Source organism: Kwoniella shandongensis, chromosome 14, assembly GCF_008629635.2.
Source record: "Kwoniella shandongensis chromosome 14, complete sequence".
Classification (NCBI taxonomy): Eukaryota; Fungi; Basidiomycota; class Tremellomycetes; order Tremellales; family Cryptococcaceae; genus Kwoniella; species Kwoniella shandongensis.
In genome coordinates, this window is record NC_089300.1 from 1 (window position 1) to 21,476 (window position 21,476).

General features: G+C 51.7%; 7 protein-coding genes across 7 annotated transcripts; 2 read left to right on the plus strand and 5 right to left on the minus strand.

Moving 5' to 3' along the window:
* Nucleotides 1-1,649: 1,649 nt before the first annotated feature.
* Nucleotides 1,650-2,762, plus strand: CI109_107087 (uncharacterized protein; the record flags this gene model as incomplete). The annotated part of the gene is made up of 3 exons (XM_032003544.2): nt 1,650-1,765; nt 1,814-2,187; nt 2,248-2,762. 3 exons carry the CDS (start codon nt 1,650-1,652, stop codon nt 2,760-2,762), a joined length of 1,005 nt encoding a protein of 334 aa, XP_031861957.2.
* Nucleotides 2,763-3,708: 946 nt separating this feature from the next.
* Nucleotides 3,709-4,724, minus strand: CI109_107088 (uncharacterized protein; the record flags this gene model as incomplete). The annotated part of the gene is made up of 3 exons (XM_065967960.1): nt 3,709-3,872; nt 3,921-4,166; nt 4,268-4,724. 3 exons carry the CDS (start codon nt 4,722-4,724, stop codon nt 3,709-3,711), a joined length of 867 nt encoding a protein of 288 aa, XP_065824032.1.
* Nucleotides 4,725-6,837: 2,113 nt separating this feature from the next.
* CI109_107089 (uncharacterized protein) lies at nt 6,838-9,312 on the minus strand (the record flags this gene model as incomplete). Its single annotated transcript, XM_032003546.1, has 1 exon — nt 6,838-9,312. The coding sequence occupies one exon, from the start codon at nt 9,310-9,312 to the stop codon at nt 6,838-6,840; it is 2,475 nt and encodes an 824-aa protein (XP_031861959.1).
* Nucleotides 9,313-11,264: 1,952 nt separating this feature from the next.
* On the minus strand, nt 11,265-13,055 carry CI109_107090 (uncharacterized protein; the record flags this gene model as incomplete). Its single annotated transcript, XM_032003547.1, has 9 exons — nt 11,265-11,396; nt 11,456-11,593; nt 11,653-11,807; nt 11,861-11,993; nt 12,048-12,320; nt 12,370-12,575; nt 12,633-12,676; nt 12,730-12,842; nt 12,909-13,055. The coding sequence occupies 9 exons, from the start codon at nt 13,053-13,055 to the stop codon at nt 11,265-11,267; spliced, it is 1,341 nt and encodes a 446-aa protein (XP_031861960.1).
* A 579-nt stretch (nt 13,056-13,634) lies between these two features.
* Nucleotides 13,635-15,496, plus strand: CI109_107091 (uncharacterized protein; the record flags this gene model as incomplete). Its single annotated transcript, XM_032003548.1, has 6 exons — nt 13,635-13,991; nt 14,055-14,276; nt 14,340-14,486; nt 14,543-14,829; nt 14,894-15,004; nt 15,049-15,496. 6 exons carry the CDS (start codon nt 13,635-13,637, stop codon nt 15,494-15,496), a joined length of 1,572 nt encoding a protein of 523 aa, XP_031861961.1.
* Nucleotides 15,497-15,858: 362 nt separating this feature from the next.
* Nucleotides 15,859-18,037, minus strand: CI109_107092 (uncharacterized protein; the record flags this gene model as incomplete). The annotated part of the gene is made up of 10 exons (XM_032003549.1): nt 15,859-16,076; nt 16,135-16,219; nt 16,287-16,490; nt 16,552-16,667; nt 16,735-16,860; nt 16,913-17,024; nt 17,082-17,465; nt 17,532-17,678; nt 17,742-17,789; nt 17,852-18,037. 10 exons carry the CDS (start codon nt 18,035-18,037, stop codon nt 15,859-15,861), a joined length of 1,626 nt encoding a protein of 541 aa, XP_031861962.1.
* A 677-nt stretch (nt 18,038-18,714) lies between these two features.
* CI109_107093 (uncharacterized protein) lies at nt 18,715-21,139 on the minus strand (the record flags this gene model as incomplete). The annotated part of the gene is made up of 13 exons (XM_032003550.1): nt 18,715-18,944; nt 19,005-19,089; nt 19,151-19,354; nt 19,432-19,547; nt 19,620-19,731; nt 19,801-19,814; nt 19,876-19,987; nt 20,054-20,165; nt 20,224-20,400; nt 20,461-20,555; nt 20,632-20,778; nt 20,849-20,896; nt 20,957-21,139. The coding sequence occupies 13 exons, from the start codon at nt 21,137-21,139 to the stop codon at nt 18,715-18,717; spliced, it is 1,635 nt and encodes a 544-aa protein (XP_031861963.1).
* Nucleotides 21,140-21,476: the final 337 nt, after the last annotated feature.

Here is a 21,476-nt window from a genome sequence, read left to right on the forward strand (position 1 = left end):
AACCCCTAACCCCTAACCCCTAACCCCTAACCCCTAACCCCTAACCCCTAACCCCTAACCCCTAACCCCTAACCCCTAACCCCTAACCCCCTAACCCCTAACCCCTAACCCCTAACCCCTAACCCCTAACCCCCTAACCCCTAACCCCTAACCCCTAACCCCCTAACCCCTAACCCCTAACCCCTAACCCCTAACCCCTAACCCCTAACCCCGGAGCTAGGGGTTAAGACAATGTACCGGACCAAACGTGCGACCGGTTGTTGTGGGTCAAGCAGTGAAGACGGCATGCGGCAGACCACTCGAGTCACCTTCAGAAGGCCAGTTTCCAGGGTTCCACGAAGGGAGAGGAGCGGGCTCTCAACACACGATGCATATACGTTCTCCATGAGCGGTGCGGCAAAGCTCTGCGTATTGATCCAAGAAAATAGGCCAGCGGGCACCGTCCTACCACTCGCCATCCGTCACTCCACTCAGCTGCTTCACACCTTGTCTCCTTCCGCTCTTCTCCTTTCTTGGATTCCACGATGGGAGAGGAGCAAGGGCCGGCAGACGGCGGGGCGAACGGCTGATCATGCTGCTACGGCGATAACGGCAATCTGCCATGATTCTGAACGACAGCGGCCGTTCTGCTGTCGCCCCGTCTGTTGCACGTCTGACCCGCTCCGCTCCTCTCTCCCTCCGCTCTCCTCCTTTCTTGGATTCCACGATGGGAGAGGGGCGAGGGCTGGCACGAGGCGGGGCGGACGCGCGATCGGGCCTTCGTCTGGCTCCCGCCTGCTTTCCTCGCTTTCCTGGCTTCCATGACCAGGGGGAGCGGCGACCTGGCTCCTGTCGTCTCGCTCGCCCCGTCCCGCTCATGCGCTTTCAGGCCGCCGTCGCCGTTGTCCGCTCGCTTTCCTGGCCGTCCCGACCGTGTTCGCCCCGCCCCCGGGCGGGGATCAGCTTCCGGCCGTTAGAATCAAAAATGTGCGGCGCCACTTGAAATTGTGTCACGTGATCATTTGGGCAGTGAAGATACAGTCAGTGGGCTATTTGGAAACTAAAATATGAATTTTGGGCATTTCCGATACTTTTGAGTGAGATTTCACAATAGAGATATCATCGGTCTAAAATTTGGGCATTTAAGATATTTCCTCAACGATTAATCAGTCGAATCGGTCATCTCCTACGATGGCTGTCGCCGGACCAACTTTGAACTGGTTCCTGATGGATAACGGGTCGAACTATTCGGAGGCCGAGTTGAGGTGTCACGACATGAGTCGTTCATTCAGTTGTACTTGGTCGTGACACTTACCGACTGAAGCCTCTGTTGACCATTGTTACAGACTGAATCGGAGATATACATATCTCGTCACCTACGTAAGGCCTCAGGAAGGGACTTGACGAGACTCCGAGCGGTCATGTCCGACGTACTATCGTTCCCCGCCCATGCGTCATGAGACATACGGCCCGAGTCTGGGTCATACTTAGAGTTGTCACCATCTATCTCCCGCTGTCTTCACATCATCTTCATCATCTTCGTCCCGCAGATCGGAATTCGCTTACCAGCAACAATGGCATCCAAGACATCCGCTAAGAAGAGAGTATGTGTCGCTGCTTCTGCAACATCCAGCATGCTTACGGCTTTCTCTTAGGTCATCCTCGGACTCATGACCTTTGGTCCCGACATCGATGCAGGTGCTCGGATCACTTCTCTCCCGGAGTTCAAGTCGTGTCTGGATTATCTGCAGAAGAAAGGATACAACGAGGTTGATACGGCATACAGGTGAGTTTGTTTCGTCTGTGTGATGATCTTACTCTTACCGCTTAAAAGCTACGTCGGAACGAAACAACAAGCTTTTACTCGTGAAGCAGGCTGGAAAGAACGAGGTCTCAAGATCGCGACAAAGTTCTACCCTAGCGCCAAAGACGGAGGTCACGATGCGGCCAACATTCGAGCAAAATGCGAGTGGAACTTGAAGGAGTTGGGGACTGACTCCACCGACATCTTCTATCTCCACGCCGCGGATCGCGATACTAACTTCGCAGAGACCCTCGAGGAGTGCAACAAACTGTACAAGGAAGGGAAGTTTAAACAGTTAGGATTGAGCAACTATGCTTCGTACGAAGTGGCCGAATGCGTGATGATCTGCCAAGAACGTGGATGGGTCCGACCAACTATCTACCAGGGGATGTACAACGCTATCAGTGAGTCGAGGTCGGCCGAAGGCTCGGTGGTGGAATGAGACTCGCTGACGGTGGTGCCAGCCCGGAACCTTGACATCGAGACGATCACCGCATGTCACCGCTACGGAATCGACGTCGTTGTCTACAACCCCCTCGCAGGAGGACTCTTCTCGGGCAAGATCAAGTCCAAAGACCTTGTACAAGATGAATACTCTCGATTCGGGGAGAAATCTGCCGCCGGAGCCAATTACCGAGCACGTTACTTCAAGGACGCTACGTTCGAAGCTCTTTCGATGATCGAGAAGGTTGGGGAGAAGCACAACCTGACCCTGTTGGAGATCGCGCTCCGATGGTGCATGCATCACTCGGCACTCAACGTGGGAACAGACGGTGGCGACGGGATCATCATCGGCGTCAGCAGTCAAAGTCAGCTGGAGAGCAATCTCAAAGATCTGGAGAAGGGTCCTCTTCCTGAGGAAGTTGTCAAGACGCTTGACGATGCGTGGTTGGTAACCAAGGCAACGGCGCCACCCTATTGGCATGGCACGCTCAAGTACGGATATGACACCCAGAAAGCGTTGTTCGGTGGGAAATAGTAAAATCGCTTTGTAAAATGTGAATGTTGCGATGTGACGGATTCAGGACAGTGACGAGGCTCTACGTTGTCTTCTTCATCGATGCCGGGCAGTGAAGGTCCATGTCGTGTTGTCACTAGCCCTGGACCCATCAGTAGCAGCAAGGTAGATGTCATCTACTATGGTCTTCGTCATGACATAACGCTCTGAAATCACACCCGGGTTGCGTTGTCCGCTTTGTCAAGCAGCTTGAGATACACGAAACCGATACTCTCTCGCAGGATCAGTCGGATCACAACTTTGATGAAGAGATGCTATCATGGCCGAGTCGTGTAACTTGCACTGTATATTTCGTAGTCAAGTTCGCTTCGTGTAACTCACACAATTGGCATTCATATCGTAGAGGTCAATGCAGGTTGTTCCGTCTGATCGGGCGCGGATCCTGTGCATTCAGTTGATGCTATCCTTTGTTAGTTGTATGTGATATACCTCTCCATTCCTAAAGAACCGGGTGTGTTCTGATATTGTACCATTTGTTTAGATACAGCGTGTAGTGACCCATGCCAAGACCGGTGAACCGGCATGGAGGGCAACCAACGCAAGTCATAACAGACTTCTGTGGGAATCAGAGCGGTTTCTGACCCGACCTGCGTGTCGAGCTTGACATGATACGATACAATACTTGTGCATGTACGCCCAGGCACTTGGTATGCTACACTATCTGTCTGCACAGAAGTATGTGACGGGACCCTCCTCGGTCATGACTCAGCGGCCAGCGTCGATTAATTGCCCCCTTTTCCCGCCCACGTAGTCTTTTGCTTACCGAACCAAGACACAATGAAATTTGGGATATTCATGCATACAGATATATATATTACTGAATGTTTATCATTCACTTCGTCCCCCCGACGCAAACATCATAATAGATACATTAATTAATCGTACAAACACAACTACTTTTGTTGATTTATCCAGAGGCCCCCCAACCTCTTTGCCGCGCTTCTGGAAGTTTTGGACATCGCGCCGGCGCACCAATCTGCAAGGCGGACCAAGTACAATGATCCCGCCGTGTGCTTCCCGCCTCCCACAGCCAGTTGACAAAGACGAGCGGTACCCCTCTGCTCCAAAGGTCTGAGGAGGTGTCAGCTGGGCAAAGGCATGAAAAGACGGCACACTCACTCAGCCACCAGCGTATTATTGGCATCCTCAACACCCCATTGTGCCACCTGAACCAGTTCTCCTGGTAGGCCACGCGAACGGATGGATTCATTATTATTCGGGGCGGACGTGACTCGGAGTGATACAGTCGATGCAGATCATAGCCGAAAAGGAAGGATTCGGAATGATCACAAGCGTCAAGAGCGGAAGAGCGGAATTTGAGGGGGAGCTCGATAGGTGGTGATTGACGTGAACCAGGGAAGGTGTCTACAAAGTCAGCAAAGCTCGACACGACGAAAACTCACCATTATCAATCATCTTCCATCCTCTCTTCCTCACCGACGTCTTCGGTCGGTATAGATACGGACCCGAAGGGAACGCAACCACACCGTTCCAACACGTCGCAACTTCCAACGGCTTCTCCTCCATGATCCTCTGCACGCTCAGCTCGTCCTTGACAAACGGCCAAAACGCTCTCATCGGTGTCCCACACACATCCCTCGCGACCCACGTATCGTACAGTCCAGCTGCGCCGAAATCCATCCCACACGCCAAATCGTACTCTCCTGGCTTCGACGCATCTCCGTCCAGTCGTGTTGCCAGCAATCGCACGATGCTCTGGAATGAGAAGCGGATGTCGTTGAGGAAAACGATCTTGGTGTAAGAGTCGTAGGAAGGAAGCCGGATGGTCGCATTGTCGCTCTGTAACGGTTCGAGAACACGATTCCGGGCGTCTGCGAGGTACTGGATTCGTTCTGGGGACGTGGGATACGGCCACCAGCGGTTGTCATCATCTTCGCACAGGATACGATGAGGCACACCCATTGCGTCGAGGTTGTGGTGAAGCTGGCGTAGCAGGGGTTTTGTCTGATCGCGGGAGTTGCTCTCGTAAATGGAGATGTAGGTGTTGTTGGCGCCGACTGAGTATGTCAGCTATGAACACTCATTCAATCAACTCACGATACTGAATCAGCTTCGGCAGCTCTGTGAACCATGACTTCAACACATCCTCGTTGTCGTACAGATTCGCGCCAATGAAATATCGCTCCGGAACGTTTGGGTCGGTGGGATGTAACACTGGTAACTCCTCTGCTGGTATCTTCACTCCCAGGTAGCACCACCACAGCAACGCTATCGTCGCGACGACCAGCGCCGTGTGGAAAGATGAAGAACACCTCCTCATCGTTGTCTTCTGTCCCCGCCTTTGACACACAACCGCCCATCCTAATCTACACCATGATGTTATCGCCCAGCAGCTGATGGAGAGTGCGAGGCCGATGAAGAGAGGGATTGTCGTTGGGAATGGGAATGCAATGAATAGACGTATGATACTGGCAAGTCCTATGAAAGCGCATAGTGATAAGGATGGATCTTGCCATATCCAAGGGGTGGGTACGAAGTCATCTTGCAGCTCGTCCGTAACGATCAGAGGCGCGCTCTCGAGATCCTCCGAGTCCTGTGACTGTCGACAGCAGTCGAAAGCTGAGGATGAGTATCTGGGTTCGTTGACTGTCATCGGGCATAAACGCGTCGCCGATGTTGGGGTATATGATTAGAGTCGATGAATGTTGGAAAGATAAAGAGATATGGGGAGTAAAAAAAGAATGTTGACTCTGTTTTCCGGGTCTAGATGAGTTTCAGTACGTGATCTGTGCAGGCAGTGTAAAGTGTGAGTGTCAAGTGTATGTATGTATGTGTGTATGTGTATTGCGGATCAATGCACCGTAGCAAGCCGTAGTAGCGCAGGACCTGTTTTTTCAATCAAACCGATGCTGTCATTGTTTCTCTTTCTCTTTTTCCATTGCTGCTGCGTGATTTGCGCGTATTGCAGTATGTTTGCAGTGTTTAGCTGTTGCTCCTGACACTGTTTGCACTGCTGCAACAAAATACAGAAAAAACCGGGGTGTCTTGGCCCATTCTCTTGAAATCTCCCTTCCGTCTCTCGCCTCGTTTGAATTGTATCATTGTATCATTGTAATTTCCATTGTGACCCCCTGTCCCTTAACATTTTACCCCTTAAAAACCCCTTCGTTCCCCTCCTTCCCTCGCGCTCTTCTACCTTTCCCCACCACAATATGATCATCGGATTATGCCTCCCGTGTTCTCGTTCTTCCACGCCTCTGACGTAACTAAACGTGCTATCCTTCCCAGTTGCACAGACTTAGGCCAGGTTACAGTCCTTGGCACCATGGGGGAGTGTACAAGGGAGGGTGGATGTATCAACAACAACGCGACTTGCTGGGCAGCGTTAGCATCCACAATTGGTCCGGTTTTTAATCATCTTGAAACATGCACAGCCTAGTTACACGTTGGCATCCCATCCGCTGTGCAATCAGAGGCAGACACCAACGGAGGTCACAGCGGCGTTTCATGTGCATTGACCCGCTTGGCGTGCCAGTCACTGACCGACAGGAACCAACGTGATTCAGTAATGGAGAGCGTGACCCCTGGATTCGTGTTGATTACTGAATCTCAATTCGACTTTGCTCCTATCCACACTCGTCGACACCGCACACTGCATCTCCGACCATATTACTGCGCCAAAGTTTGGACACGCTCATCTTTCTTCGTCATGCAGTTGCACTACATGCAGACGGCAATATCGCGGTCTTTGCGACTGCCGGTACGACAACAGTCGTCGTAGATCTGAGACACCCTCACCGTTCCTCCCTCTCTCACCGAGTGTCTGTCTTCAAATAACGGATTGCACCAAAAGTTTCAACAAGTCATTAGATAACAGAGTTGTGAGCATGATGGTGTATCAGGTCAAGCAGGGTCAAAGGTGAAGCGATGTCGACAGCGCGCAGTGGATGAAAGAGTGGTATGTGGATGCGACAACAAGATCCACAATGACAAGCGGTGCGCAACTATGGAGATTAGATGGATGCATTGATCATAACCACTCTGATACTACTGATGCCATATGAACTACTAGCTACTAGTTGCTTTTGTACAAGGTGATGGCGTTGGGACCACCACAGATCGCCTTCGAGTTACCACCGCAGGGCATGTTACACTGGGTAGAGACGAGGTCGACAGCGGCACCGTTGACCAAGCTGTTACCACAGAAACACTCGGTACTGTACTCAACACCGGCGTATTTGAAGCCACCGGCAGCACAGAAGGTGGTGCAGGATTCGATGGTCATGTCAGAGGCAGCAGTGGAAGCACCGGTCAAGGCTCGGCCAGCGACTTCGATGATACAACCCTCAGAGGCAAAGTTGTTGACGACAGTGTTGGTGACGGCGAGCGAAGGGTTGTAGTAGAGCTGAAGACCGTTGGCACCACCACAAGTGGTAGCGGTGTCACCGGTGCACTTCATGTTACAGGTGGTCGAAGGGAGGGAGAGCGAAGCGCCGTTGACCAATGAGTTACCGCAGTAGCATTCTCGACCATACTCAACACCGGCGTAAGCGAAACCAAGGCCGGAACAGTAGTTAAGACAGGTGGGGACGGTCATGCTGTCCGAGGTGGTAGAGGCGAGAGCAAGAGCTCTACCGGAAGTACCCTCCTGGACACAAGCGGTGTCGGCTGTCGACCAACCGGTAGGGAGGTTGACGACCTTAGAGGTGAGATCGGCGGAGAGCGCAGAGAGAGCAGCGTTGGAGACGAATAGCCTGAGAGTGTTGGAACCACCGCAAGTCGCCGCATCGTTACCGTCACATGACATGGAGCAGTCGGTAGAGGGCTTCAAGAGAGAAGCACCGTTGGAAAGGACGCTTCCACAGAAACACTCTCGACCGTACTCGACACCGGCGATGGTGTATCCACCCTGGTTACAGAAGTCGGTACAGGCCTTCCAGGTCATGTTGCCGTAAGTCGCAGAGTCGACCAATGCTCGTCCAGAGGTACCCTCAGCGACACAAGCGACGGACGCAGGTGCCCAACCGGATGAGACGGCCGTGGCGCTAGCAGCGAAAGCAGCAGAGGCAGACGCGGCGGCAGCGCTGGCGGAAGAGGCAGACGCAATAGCGGCGAGCGAAGACGAGGCGGCGGCAGCGGAAGCAGATGAAGCAGAGGCAACGGCAGCGAGAGATGACGAGGCGATAGCGGCCGCGACGGAAGAGGCCGAGGCAGCGGCAGCCGATGACGCGGAGGCTGCAGCGGCGACGCTGGCGGACTGGGCAGCGGCCACAGAGGCGAGGGAAGCAGATGCCTTAGCAGCGCTGGCAGAGGAGGCAGAAGCGACAGCGGCGTTCGAAGCGGAAGCAGCGGCGACGCTAGCAGCAGACGAAGAGGCGGCGGCAGCGCTGGAAGCAGAAGCGGCAGCGGCAGCTGAGGCAGAGGCAGCAGCGACACTAGCGGCAGAGGAAGAGGCAGCAGCAGCTGATGAGGCAGAAGCGGCAGCGGCGGAAGACGAGGCGGCAGCAGCTGATGAGGCGGAAGCGGCAGCGACTGACGAAGCTGAAGCGGCGGCGGCCTTGGAGGACGATGCAACCGCAGCGGCGGAGGCGGAAGCCTGAGCCGCACTGGCGGAGGAAGCAGACGCAGAGGCAGCGGCGACACTCGCAGATGAGGCGGAAGCAGCAGCGGCGGAAGCGCTAGCGGAGGATGCGGAAGCAGCGGCAGCGGCGGCGGACGAGGAGGCGGCAGCAGCGGACGAAGAAGACGCCGCGGCCGAGGATGCAGAGGCAGCTGCAGCTGATGAAGATGCGGCAGCAGCAGCCTTGGAAGAGGCAGCGGCGGCGGCAGAGGACGAGGAAGCGGCGGCAACGCTGGCGGACGAAGCCGAAGCAGCAGCAGCAGCGGAAGACGACGCGGCAGCAGCTGATGATGCTGAGGCGGCAGCGGCCGAAGAAGAAGCGGCGGCCTTGGAGGAAGCGGCCGCGTTAGATGCTGAAACTACCGATGCAGTGTAAGCTGCGCCGGATGCTGAGAGCGATGACGCAGAGTAGGCAGAAGCGGAAGCAGATCTCGAGGCGGCGAGCGAGGTGGCAGAGTAGACCGAGGCAGAAGCAGCGGCGCTGGAAGACGAAGCGGCACTGTAAGACGCGTAGGCGTTGTTGACCGAGGTAGGGTTGTACTGATATACCTGGACTCGCCAGAGACCACCACAGGTCCTGCTGGAGTCACCTCCACATGAGTAGTTACACTCGGAAGCGGCCGCCTTGTTACCGGCACCGTTTGACTGAGGAGTCAAAGTGTTGGCACAGTAACAATCGCTACCGTACTCGACACCAGCGTACTTGAAGTTGTTAGCGGCGCATTGAGCGACACAACTCGAGAAGGTCTGGTTGTCGTTTCGGTCGTAGTACTCGTTGACATAGTGAGGCCATCCGTCGACGTAACATCCAAGGTAGGTCGAATAAGCAGACGCGTCGAAGGCGGCTGCTCGTCGTTGGATCGCATGAGCGTTCGCTGCGGTGCCGAGGGCGAGGACCGCGAGAGGGAGGAGGGTAATGGTGCCAACCATTGCTGCGTGAAGTGTTAGCTGATGTGTCTTGATTTGACGTTAATTTGACGCACTGAGATTGTGTAAGGTGGGGAGTGGTAGTAGATTGACGGTGGATGTGTAAAGGTGAGGTTGTGTTGTGTTGATGAGTTTGATGGACGAACGGAAAACATCTTGAGCATCCTTGACATCCTTGTATATATACATGCGTCGCCAAGATCGACGTTGCTAGGCAGGGATGCACCTTTTTCTCGAACGAGCGGTCGATGCTGCTACCACTGAACACCTACGGTGACTGCCCCTGCATTAAGGTTTAGGCCACGATCGACATGTGCTACGCCGTTGATCTTTGGCACAATGTCTCAGTCCGACCTCAACGAAAACACGCTACGGTTGCCAGAAACGGCGTCGACGTCGCCAAATCGAGCAATGGTGACTAGCTGTGACCCTTTCCGACGAGTGGAGAAAATATAGGACGATGAACGTGCGATAACGGTAGTCTCAGTCCACTCTTAATTAAGAATAGGTTGCGGTGAAGAAATTAGCTCAACGGCGCCTTCTCATCGCCCGGTCACCGAGACAGTTTATGCAACTTGGTAGCTCTGGAATATGGCGGTTCCTGAACGATTCCAGTCAGTGCGGTGCATGAGCTGGATATAATGATCACGATGGTTGGCAGGGTGGAATAACCCCGCAGGAAGGGTTGTATCAGCTGCAACGCCCCCTCCACAACCGGCTTGGCGTTGTCGAAAATTAATTAGCTTAATCACCCGATCCGGGTTCATGCCGTTATATCGATTCTGCCATTCAGTCATTTTAGCTTCGTGCAACCCATTTCGTATCACAAGAACCATGCATGTGTTCGGGTGCATTCAGTTCACGGTACCTGATCGTCCTAATTGTGCACGAGGCTCTGCAAGGCTCTGCGTCCGAGAATGGGTCGGAACTTTCCGGTTAGTCGCGGTGTTTGATCGTTTAGCCCTGAGGCGTTGTCTGAAATTCCTACGATAATTCAAGCCACTGATACATCGAAATCAAAGATCATTTACCGTTTTCACACCAAACGGCGACCCTAGCATCAAAGACTTCCTCGATATTGTGGTCTGATACCGCGCTGCTAAAGTCCACGAGTTATCCTTTTCCGCTATTTGGGTACGTTTTCAGTTTAGCTACGATCCAATTGTAACTTGCCGTTGTCGCCGGACCTTTTAGCTCCGTGTGGACTTTGTGGATGAGGCGTCTCCGGCATCAGAACCGCCTCCATCTAGTTTCAGCCTATTCACGGCATCCACTTGGAATTAGCTCAAGTGAATTTCCACGCCACATCGTTGACGTCGATCTCAACTTTTTCTGTTCATTCGGTGAAAGGACTTTGCCTCACCAACTCTGTCGTCGATACATCCGATTTCGGGCAACGTACATCTGGGTATCCATACTCCCCATCTCGCAACCGAATGCAATGTATACTGCTCTGGTACTCATTAGCGGTACCCAATAGGTTGGCCTTCCGTAACCGCTTTCCTGCTCCAGCAACATCTCCCAGTTGACTTCCTTCGTAACGGCCAAGGCTATTCTGCTGAAACGACCTGTTTTGTTCAGGGTTATCCCAGCCACCAGTGAAAAGGAGACAGGCGCCAACAAGAGACCTGGACGTGAGTTTGGGACATGCTGTGATTGAGTGGACCCGAGGAGGAGGCGAGAGTCCACAAAGTGTTTTGGCTCGTCAACATTACGATTTGCATGTGAGGTTCATTTTGCAGACCTTGACATCTGGACATTCACGTCAACCAACCTTGCCAGATCCAAGTGGCAATTTCAGGTAGACCCGCTTTTAGCAGATGGTTATGGAAATTGAAGCTTTGGTCAGAAGCTGTCACTTGAGATGCACGTGAGCCAAGATCCTGCATAGCGCATCACCTGTGTCTCTCATCTATCTGTTGTGTCCAGAACCTAAACCCCAATTCGCCAGTCGCTTAAGCTGAAACAGCGACGTGAGGCACAGTGGCCGTAGCAGGCTCCTTCTTTCCGCTGCTTTCCGACGACATCCCCGCGAGATTGTGCTTGGTCTCCTCCTCCTTGATCCTCTCATCCCATACCTTGGTAACCTTTGTATCTCAAGGTGTCAGCATCGATCTATGCGGCTTGATCCCTGGCCATCACTCACGTCGTACTTGTAAATCCAATCATTTGACGACTTGAAGTTCCGGCTCAGTGATTCTGCTATAAGCTCGTTTTCGCTGAGAGCTGGGGAGATCGCTGCAACCTCTCTCGCGGTATCGGCATGCCCGTTTAACACGGAGTACTTTGTTTCAACAATTAATTCAGCGCGGCCCTTTGTGAGGAGGAGTGGATAAGACTTACTAAACCTTTGTAATGAGGCGATCTGATCTCGTCGTAAAGCTTCAACGCCTCGCCAATGGTTTGATTGCGTGCGTAGGTGTACTCGATCGCTCGAGCCAGAATGAGTGCATCCTCAAAGGCGAACGCAGCTCCGGAACCGAACGCGCCAGATAGTGCTATGAGCAGTGTCTGTCAGTCTATGGTTCTCACTCACTCACATTACACTTACGATGGGAGGCATCACCTAACAAGGCAATTCGGTCATTGTGGATAACAGATTCTAACCTCGGTCCACCAAACATGGCAAACTCTAGCCATTCATCTGGGGCCGCTATGATCTGTCGGATGGTCTCACAGTAGCCCTTAAAGCGAGGTCAGCGGCGAGAACGTACCGAAGCAAAGCAGACCCAACATACATCGTAGTGATGCACCACCTGAGACTTTGGTACCTTTTGACCCCAGCTGACTTTATTGCCGTGCTCCTCAGACTCGATAGCTCTTGTTGCGATCTCAAACAAACCATTGTCCAGCGGATCAGTGTAAACGTGTGTCTTTGTTGTGTGCCAGAATGTAGAGCCCGATGGGATGTTCTTGACATGCGCGACTTTCTCAGCAGGGATAATCACACGATAGGCGACCTTGCCAGTGTAGCTGAGTCTGTGATCCGGGAAGGCGTGTTGCCGTACGACCTGGAGAGTCTGATGGGCACTTGATCGCGCAGATTCACGCTGTACTAACCGATCGAATACCATCAGCACCGATGACGAGATCAAAGGGTCCGGCAGTACTGCCGTCCGTAAAGGTCACTGTGACACCTTGAGTAGTGTCTTGGATCCTGGTCACCTTCTTGGAGAGCTGAATTAGGTCTTCGGGGATCTGAGAGAGAAGTGCTCGCTGAAGTTTGTATCGCTCGATACGAGAGCGCGGGGGAGCGTTGGGGTCGGCTGTAACACGGATTGTTCAACACAAACCCGTCCAAGACCGATGATCGCTCAACTTACCACTCTGGAATCTTCTTGAGAGCAGTTCTCCCGTGAGACCGTTTCTACATACAGTAAGTCAGACAAGCGGAAACAAGTCACGAATATCCGAACCGACCTGTGCTCGCCATCGATCTTACTGCTGTCCCCACGTTTGGTATACTGTTCAATCTTGTCGGCAGCACCGAGTAGACGAAGATGTCGCCATGTGTTCTCGTTAATACTGATTCCCTACGGCATTCGAAGGATACTTTAGCTTTGGGTGGACATAGAAAGAACGGTAACGGTATGACGTACCGCTCCGACCTCTCGTAGCTCTGTCGCTTGGTCGAACACGCTCAAGTCGACAAAGGGGATGCGAAGAAAGTTTATTGCGGCTGCTAGGCCACCTGGACCAGCACCAATGATACCGACCTTGACCTTTTCGCGAGGAGTGACTGTCATTGCAAGCTGGTGGCTACGGTGTGGTATTAGCCGGGGGTGTAATGGCGATGGGCTGCTGTCAACATCGGAGTGTGTTAAGGTGTTTTGATCGGATACAGACCACGCTGTTGACTTGTTGCTCGACTAGACCGTGTGAGTTCCAATGGATGTGATAGCTTAGTCAATCAGTGAGAGACATCACATCAGAAATGTAAGACGACTCGGAGATTAGCTTGATTGACGTGATGGTGCCTGATCACTCAATCTTCTCCCGGCTTATCGATTTGCAATGTTGAGGAAAGGTGAGTTCGGCTAAGCACTAGGATCAGTCACATCACATTTCATGGCGTGATCATCACAACAGCAACCTATACACGAGGTATGCATGGAAAAACGTGATATCACCTTCTTTTACAAGGTGAGACAGTCATGTTGGTTATTCTCAACTCGTCGCTTACGACCGACGCGAAAACGGGCTTGGAATGCACTTCAACGGTCCTTGTCGTAAGTATGTGACTTGACAATCCTCCTACTTCTAAGTGAGGCCCGCCGAATTACCTTTGAACTTGTCTGGGTCGTCCACTCACCCTCACATCCAAAATGACATCCATTGACGAGAACACAAACTTCCACACCTTCGACCACCCGGTTCGATCAGTCGCGATCATTGGGTCTGGTCCATCAGGCTCCCCTGCGATCAGACAGCTCCGTGATGCAGGATTACGAGTCCGAGTCTTTGAGAGACAGGATAAACCTGGTGGCATTTGGAACTGGAAGCCCGCCGTCTCACTACCGCTATCAGTACCTACTCCTCCACCTTCCGAGGGTGCTTTCGTCCCGACCATCAGAGATAGCAGCATCGTCGATGATCCCAAACGTGAGATCAGAGACAAGTTCAATCCGCCAAATCCTTGTTATTGGAACTTGACCAACAATGTTCCGACCACCACCATGGCTGTAGGTCGTGTGTACGGCTGACCCGAGGTCACCTCACGCTGACGTCCGGGTTTCATTGTCTAGTTCAAGGACTTCCCTTACCCACCAGGAACAGCACTGAACATCTCACACGAACTCATCGCCTCCTATGTCCGCAACTACGTTGAGAACTTTGGTCTCGACAAACTCACATCGTACAATACCCGAGTCGAAAAGGCTGTGAAGGAAGGAAATACTTGGATCCTGACCCTCCGAAAGGTTATTGATGATGGTGACGACAAGGCACGAGAGGAATACTGGACTGAGGTGGGTGTCCCGTATTGAAGAGACGTGTCGTTCAGCGGAGATGTCTGACCAGATACAATATAGGAATTCGACGCTTTGGTCGTCGCTACCGGACACTACAACGCTGCTTATATCCCTGATCTGGAAGGAGCCGAGCAATGGTCTGCTGCTTGGCCTAACAAAGTCATCCACTCTCAAGGTTATCGGGTTCCAGAGCCCTACGCTGGCAAAGTGAGTGAGATCTTTTAACCGCTTATCAAAGCTGTACACAGCTGACGTGGGCCTAGACCGTTCTGATCGTCGGTCTCGGCACGAGTGGTAACGATATCGCTCGTGATCTCTCTCCGCACGTCAACAAACTCTACCTCGTGGGGAAAAACGTTCTCCGAGGTCCCGTGGCCTATCAACAACAACGACGGATGCAGCGATATCTCGTGCCTGATAACTCGGAAAAGGTTGCCGAGATCAAACGATTCGTACCGCTCAAGCCTGGACAAGCTTTATCAGAGGGAACCATCGAGTTGACCGATGGTCGGACACTCACCGGAGTGGATGAGATCATCTTTGCTACCGGGTAAGTGGATTCATTTACTTTGTCACTTATTCGATGCGCTGATGTGATTATACTTTTATCTCAGGTATCAATACTCGTTCCCCTTCTTGCCTCAGTTCCACAAAGACCCCGGATCTTCCAAACCTGCCACGTTCTCGCCCTTGGTCACTGAGGTGTTCTCAACCTTTACCGAGACGTCTTCTACATCCCCGATCCAACACTCACCTTCCTCGGTTTGAGTGTCAATACTTCCGCATTCTCGTTCTTTGAGTACCAATCGATCTCGATCGCACGTGTCTTCTCTGGCAACGCGAGAATACCAGACGAGGCAGGTCGTTGGAAGGCTTACGCCAAGCTCGTTCGTGAGAAGGGTGAGGGCAAGTTCAGTCATCTCCTAAACAGAGATGGGGAAAAGACCTATGTCGAAGATACCGTTGCTTGGATCAATTCGGAGGCAGCGGTGTTTGGCGCTCCACCTATCGAGGGTCACTCGGAGGAATGGCTGGCGGAGAGCGCAAAGATCAAGTTGCTCATCGCCGAGAGGTATGGCCTCGATCCGGCGGAGCTGGCGAACCTGCCGGATTTCAAAGCAACTCCAGAGGAAGAACAGTACAAGAGTGCGCAAGAGGAGACGAACAAAAAGGCAGCTGAGGGAATCGCAAGACGGGTCGCTGCCTCCGCGGCATAGATAGAAGATACACGTTGTACAGCTTAAAGAACGGTCATGCATGATTGGACTATATTCTCGTGATGATCGCCTAATGCGAGAGCTGTTTGGTGTCATGTTCTTCACCGCGAGCGATTGTACCTCGCAACGTGAAGTGGCCCTCATGTACAGACCCATTGAGGTTGGCCTGTTTGACTGAGCACAACTGCTTCACCGAAAGCGGCAGTGGAATGGGAAGTGTAGTTCCAGAGATCGTATTCATTGCATACCTTTCTAGCACTGTATCTACACAAACGTATACTGATGTAAGTTGATCTCGAACCTGTAGATGACTTCTTCGACAAATGACATTATCCGTTAACCCAAATCCAACTACTATTCTATTACACTCTGGTTGGGGCCTGTTCGTGGTATAGAACGTGACCGTCTCTGTCTCCAGTCGCCTCCAATCGAGGAGAACCATCACGACTATCGTAACTATCACTCTTGGACTCCTCATTGTCATACACTTCTGTGGGGGAAACGATGGGACTGGCAGCGTCGATAGCGGCTCGGCGTTTATCTCTTCGCAGCATGAAGATAACGAAAGTGGTGTGCACAACTGTTAGAGAGGCGGTAGGTCAGCGATGTTGCATGTCTAGACGAACAAGTCGACTCACTGAGTAGGACATTCAGTGACAACACCCATGTCCACCCTTTTTTGGCCCTTGGGAAGTCGACAGTCTTCCACACAAAGTTGGGGGCCTAAATGACGCGACACACAATTTCGGTCAACATGTGTCTCCGCAAGGCCGTGCAAAATTAGACTTACCACAGCTTGGACCACGTAGGCCAAGTCGTTCGCCGCAGCGACGGTGATGGCTCGCTTTTCGGTATCGCTCGCACAGATCTCGTTGATCCAAGTCAAGATCAAAGGTCCGGCACCTTCAAGAGCAGTCGAGAACCAATACAATACCATCGTATGGCTGACGTTCTTGTACAAGGGGAAGTGGATAAAGATGGCAGCGATAATGATCTGTGTAAGGGAGTGTTGATCAGCCTAAAGTGACTCAGCGTTCACTTCCATACCCACTCACCGAATACACCGCACCGATGTAAATGAAAGGCCATCGAAGCCCTCGGAATGCTCCATCTGACAACCAAGCAAAACAGATTGAGAAACAGACAAAGATGGCAGTTTGCGGTAAAGGCACTACGGGACGGAAAAACGGATACAGTCAGTGCCTAAGCGCCAGGGCTGAGGGCTTTAGTACACGTACGTTGATTGATTTGAGATACCGAGAACCTCTTGGCACCACCAGGGAACGGTTTCGAGTTGAATGACTTGAGCCAATAACCGATAGGAGCTTGAGGGTAAGCGTTGTTCCACAAGATGTAGATCAAAGCTACGGAGTATGGTCAGCTGACATACACACAGGTAATATCGGAATAACTTACGAAGAGCGTAAGTGTGCCAGCTGGTCAAAATACGCCTGATCTTGGCACCGTTCCAAGGCTCCTTACCGGCTCGACCGACCTTCCTGAGACGACTTTGAGCAAGGGCAAACTCCTGCATGGGTTTGGTCAGCCAAGTACGAAGTGTGTTTTACATGGTTGGTGCACTCACGTCCTCGGTCAACCACCACGTCTTCTTATCTTGCAGAGGTTGAGAAGGGAAGAAGAGGAAGCCCAAAAGAGCTAGGGGTAGAGTGATGATAGCGTCGATGATGAAAAGCCATCGCCAACCAGCAAGACCGTGAACACCGGAGAGGTTCTTGTATGCGGCCGCTTGTAGGAAACCGCTGAACATCTGACCGAGAGAACCAGCCAACCAGAAGATCATCGCTCGTTTTCCGAGCTCAGCAGGTGTGTACCATGATCCGAGCATGTAGTGAATACCGGGGTAGAAGCCGGACTCGAAGAGACCGACGAGGAATCGGAGGGCGTAGAGGGACTTGTACGATTTGACAGCGTACGATCCGAGGGTGGCAATACCCCAACCAAGCTCCAACTGTAGTACGACGTATGTGTCAATTTTTGTGTCTCCTGCTAGTCGGCTCAACGAGAAAGCACTTACAGCAGGAATGACCCATCGAGGCTCAACCCTTGAAATCAAGAGGTTGGCTGGAATTTGTCCAATCACGTAACCGACAGTCCAGATGGACACGGCAGTGACAAGCTCATTGCCGTGCATACCCAGGTCCTCCTTCATGCCGGACAAGAACTGCAAGATTAAGTGGAGATCAGCAAGTCGTCGGCGATGATATGGAGTCTATCAGACACCTACAGCAGAGTTAATATTCGTTTGATCCAAGTTTTTCAGGAAGTAACCAAGCTATAGCGTCCCTGTATCAGAAACAAAGACTTGGATGTATGATATTAAGTGGAATATCTCACCGAGGCAAAGGTCAGGATGACCGCGTCAACCTTGAAAAGGAGCTTTCGCTCCGCAGGGGGTCTGTCAAAAGTATCCCATATTCTACCTTTCCAGGTGACTTTGGTATGTTCGGGATCAAGGGCTTTTTGTCTGGCTTCGATATCACCAGCTCCCTCTTCCGGGAAGGGATAAGGTGTAGATGCCATTTTTAGGATAGTTTGACGGAGACTATTCGATAAAGGATGGGAATGGAAGAGACGATCTTCGCTTTTAATGCAGAATGGTCAGTACTTTATAGCCTTTGGCTTTCGACGTCAATTCCTTGCAGGAATGAAGCTCATTATTGTAGAAATGGCGAAATACCCTGTCCCCTAGTCTTGGGATCCAAGACGATCGCTCACGACATCGCATCAGAGTGTGTCATTTGGTTGATTAGTAGCAAATCGTCGAGATGATACAGTATGCACGGCGAAAGTTAGTCGAAATGACGTGCTAAGCAGCGGTAAGAAAGATGAAATCAGAGACTAGTGCCACAAAGCACGTCAACCTTGCCGTATTTAGCGCCACTCGACTCGGTTATTAAATGACAAATCTGGTTGAAAGATAAGATAGGAAAAGATCACGCAATCGGAATCGTGACAGGCAACCCATCACCACCTGTCAGTGCGTTTGACGGAACAGCCGGATTATTAGTAACCACCGCGCATGCAAGCAAGTAGAAGGCATGGCTTTGGTCGGAATAACGACCTTCGCTATGTACATCTTCCCACGCACGCGATCTTTCTTCTAAAAACAATACACATTCATATCTGTCGCTTTTCCCGTTTCATTCGTCCATATTCGCTGCTGAGGCATGTATTCGGGGTCCAGATAGAGATTTGGTTTAGGCTCGTGAATGGATATCGTGTGTCGTGCCTTTCCCCAAGACGTGGTGTGTGGATTCGATGTTATATTGGTGGTCTGAGCTAGTCGGAGAGCCAATGTCTTTCGTGTCTGGGTTTTCGGCAATGGCCTCGACGTCGTTGTCGTGCACGGAGGACTTAGACCAAGCACTTTGTCTTGCCTTTCTCTTGTCCCATTGAATGAGTCCGAGGATGATAGTGGTCCATACAACTGAGCGTGGTTAATCAGTCTTCCGCTGACATGTAGATGCCTTCTGCATATTACACTTACTCAGCGCAATCGACATGCACATGCTGTACGTCCATCCCTTTCTGGCTGCTGGGAAGTCTGTCGTCTTCCACACAAAGTTGGGTGCCTATCGGTTCGAGAAGCCAGTCAGTCAGTCGCTCGGATATGCAATGAGGTGTAGCATTTACGATGGCCTGCAAGACATATGCAAAATCATTGGCAGCCGCGACAAGCAACGCTCTCTTCTCGGTATCATCGGAGCATAGCTCGTTGATCCAGACCAAAATGAGAGGTCCAGCTCCAAATCCAAAGTTTGAAAACCAGTATAGGATTTTTGTAGTCTGAATATCTTTATAAAGGTCAAGCTTCCTGAAGGTGGCAGCGAAACCTATCTATGAAAGGTTGATCGTTAGTACTGTACATCGGAAGGCCGACGACTCAGCTCGCCAAAGACGGCGGCAAAGCTCACTTGGAAGATAGCGTTGGAATAGATGAATGGCCAACGTTTACCCCTCAGAGGTCCATCAGATAGCCAGGCGTAGAGGAAGGCACTGGCGATGAAGATACCTGAAGTGACCAATGGGACTGAACATCGCAAAGGGTTCCCAATCGAGGTTAAACTGAAATCCTCATTCAGGTTGAAAGAGATGGGCTCACGCTGATTGATCTGCGCTACAGAAAATCGTACATCCCCACCGGGATACGGTTTCGAGTTGAACGACTTCAGCCAATATCCCATCGCATTCTGTCCACCAGCGTTGTTCCAGATCTACGATTCGCCATCATGGTCAGCACGTACGAGACAGGTCCTCCTCGTCAACAACTCGCAGTTACTTACGACATATAGAATAGCTGTCGATTGACGTGCTCGGATCAGCCCACAGCTCCACACCAGCACGGACAGCAAACCTACGAAGGAAGTAGACATGCCAGTGAGATAGAAGTCTTTTGACCTTTGACAGACTCCATGGCTCTCTTCCTGCCCGACCGACCGCACGAATACGTCGTCGGGCAAGAGCATATTCCTGGTCGATAAAAATGGGCTGATCAGCACGGATGTGCTGTCGGGTGGTTGATATTGCCAGGCTTACGTCTTCACTCAACCACCAAGTCTTTGTGTCCTGTAAGGGACTCGAAGGGAAGAACGTGAACCCCAGAAGGGCGATTGGGAGCGTGATGATCGCATCGATGATGAACAGCCATCTTTGAGTGGAGTCAGCTAACAAAGTCCCCTGTGGCACGGATACAGTAGGATACTGACCGCCATCCGGTAAGACCGTGAACCCCATTCAAGTGAGTGAAAGCAGCAGCTTGAAGGAAGCCGCTAAACATCGAACCAAATGTACCGGCGAGCCAGAAGATCATCGCTCGTTTACCTAGTTCTCGCGGAGTGTACCACGACGCAAGAACATAGTGGATACCAGGATAGAAGCCCGACCTTGATGAGGAAGGTCTCCCATCAGTATGATGACAATGCACTCAGGAGATTTTCACTCACTCGAACAAGCCGACGAGGAATCGAAGCGCATACAGTGATTTGTACGATTTGACGGAATATGAACCGAGCGTGGCGATACCCCAGCCGAGTTCAAGCTGTCATGAGAGGAAGTAAGCAATACACCGTTATGATACAGTCTCAGATAGCGAAAGGAAGGTAAGAGACACCTACCGCAGGGATGACGTAGCGGGGCTGTACTCTAGTCAACAGCAGATTGGAAGGGATTTGGCCAATAACATAGCCGACTGTCCAAATAGTAGTAGCCGTTACGAGCTCGTTCTTGTACATCCCCAATTCTTCTTTCATACCAGAAAGGAACTAAGGGATGATTTGGGTCCATCAATGCGTGGCTAGGACTTTGATTGGACGGGACATCTTCGTCACTCACTGCCGAATTGATATTCGACTGATCTAGGTTCTTTAAGAAGTATCCAAGCTGAGGAAGAAAAGGACAATCAGCCATGAAACAATCGACGCTAGATGATCAAGGACCTACCGATGCGAAAGTCAAGATGACTGCATCAACCTTGAACAACAGGATTCTCTCGTTTCTTGGCAGATCAAATGTATCCCATATTCGACCTTTCCAAGTTGGAGTACGTGGTTGGTGATCTTTGGCCTTGGAGGCGGCTTCGATATCACCAGCAGGTTCGTCGACGGATGGGTAAGCAGTAGACATCTTCCCTTGTCACGGTTGGCTTCGCAGATAGACTAGGAGGGACGGGTTGAGTGGCAAAACGTTGCATTCTCCTGTGTCGTGGGGACTGGGTTCTCTATATCATCTTCGTCCACTTGTACGAAGCAAAACCATCGCGTATCGTCATTTCACATCGTAAACACATCGTCTGAGGACTCGTGCTGGTCTTAATCACCTCACCTCGCACCATTCGAGCCTAAGGTCTTCGGCCGGCTGTCGAATGATGGCTATCCTCCTTCAGATTACTCTTTCGTCTTTTGAAAACTGCCACGAAGCACCTCCATACTCCATAAATAGACTAGCGGTGCGCTACTTGGCG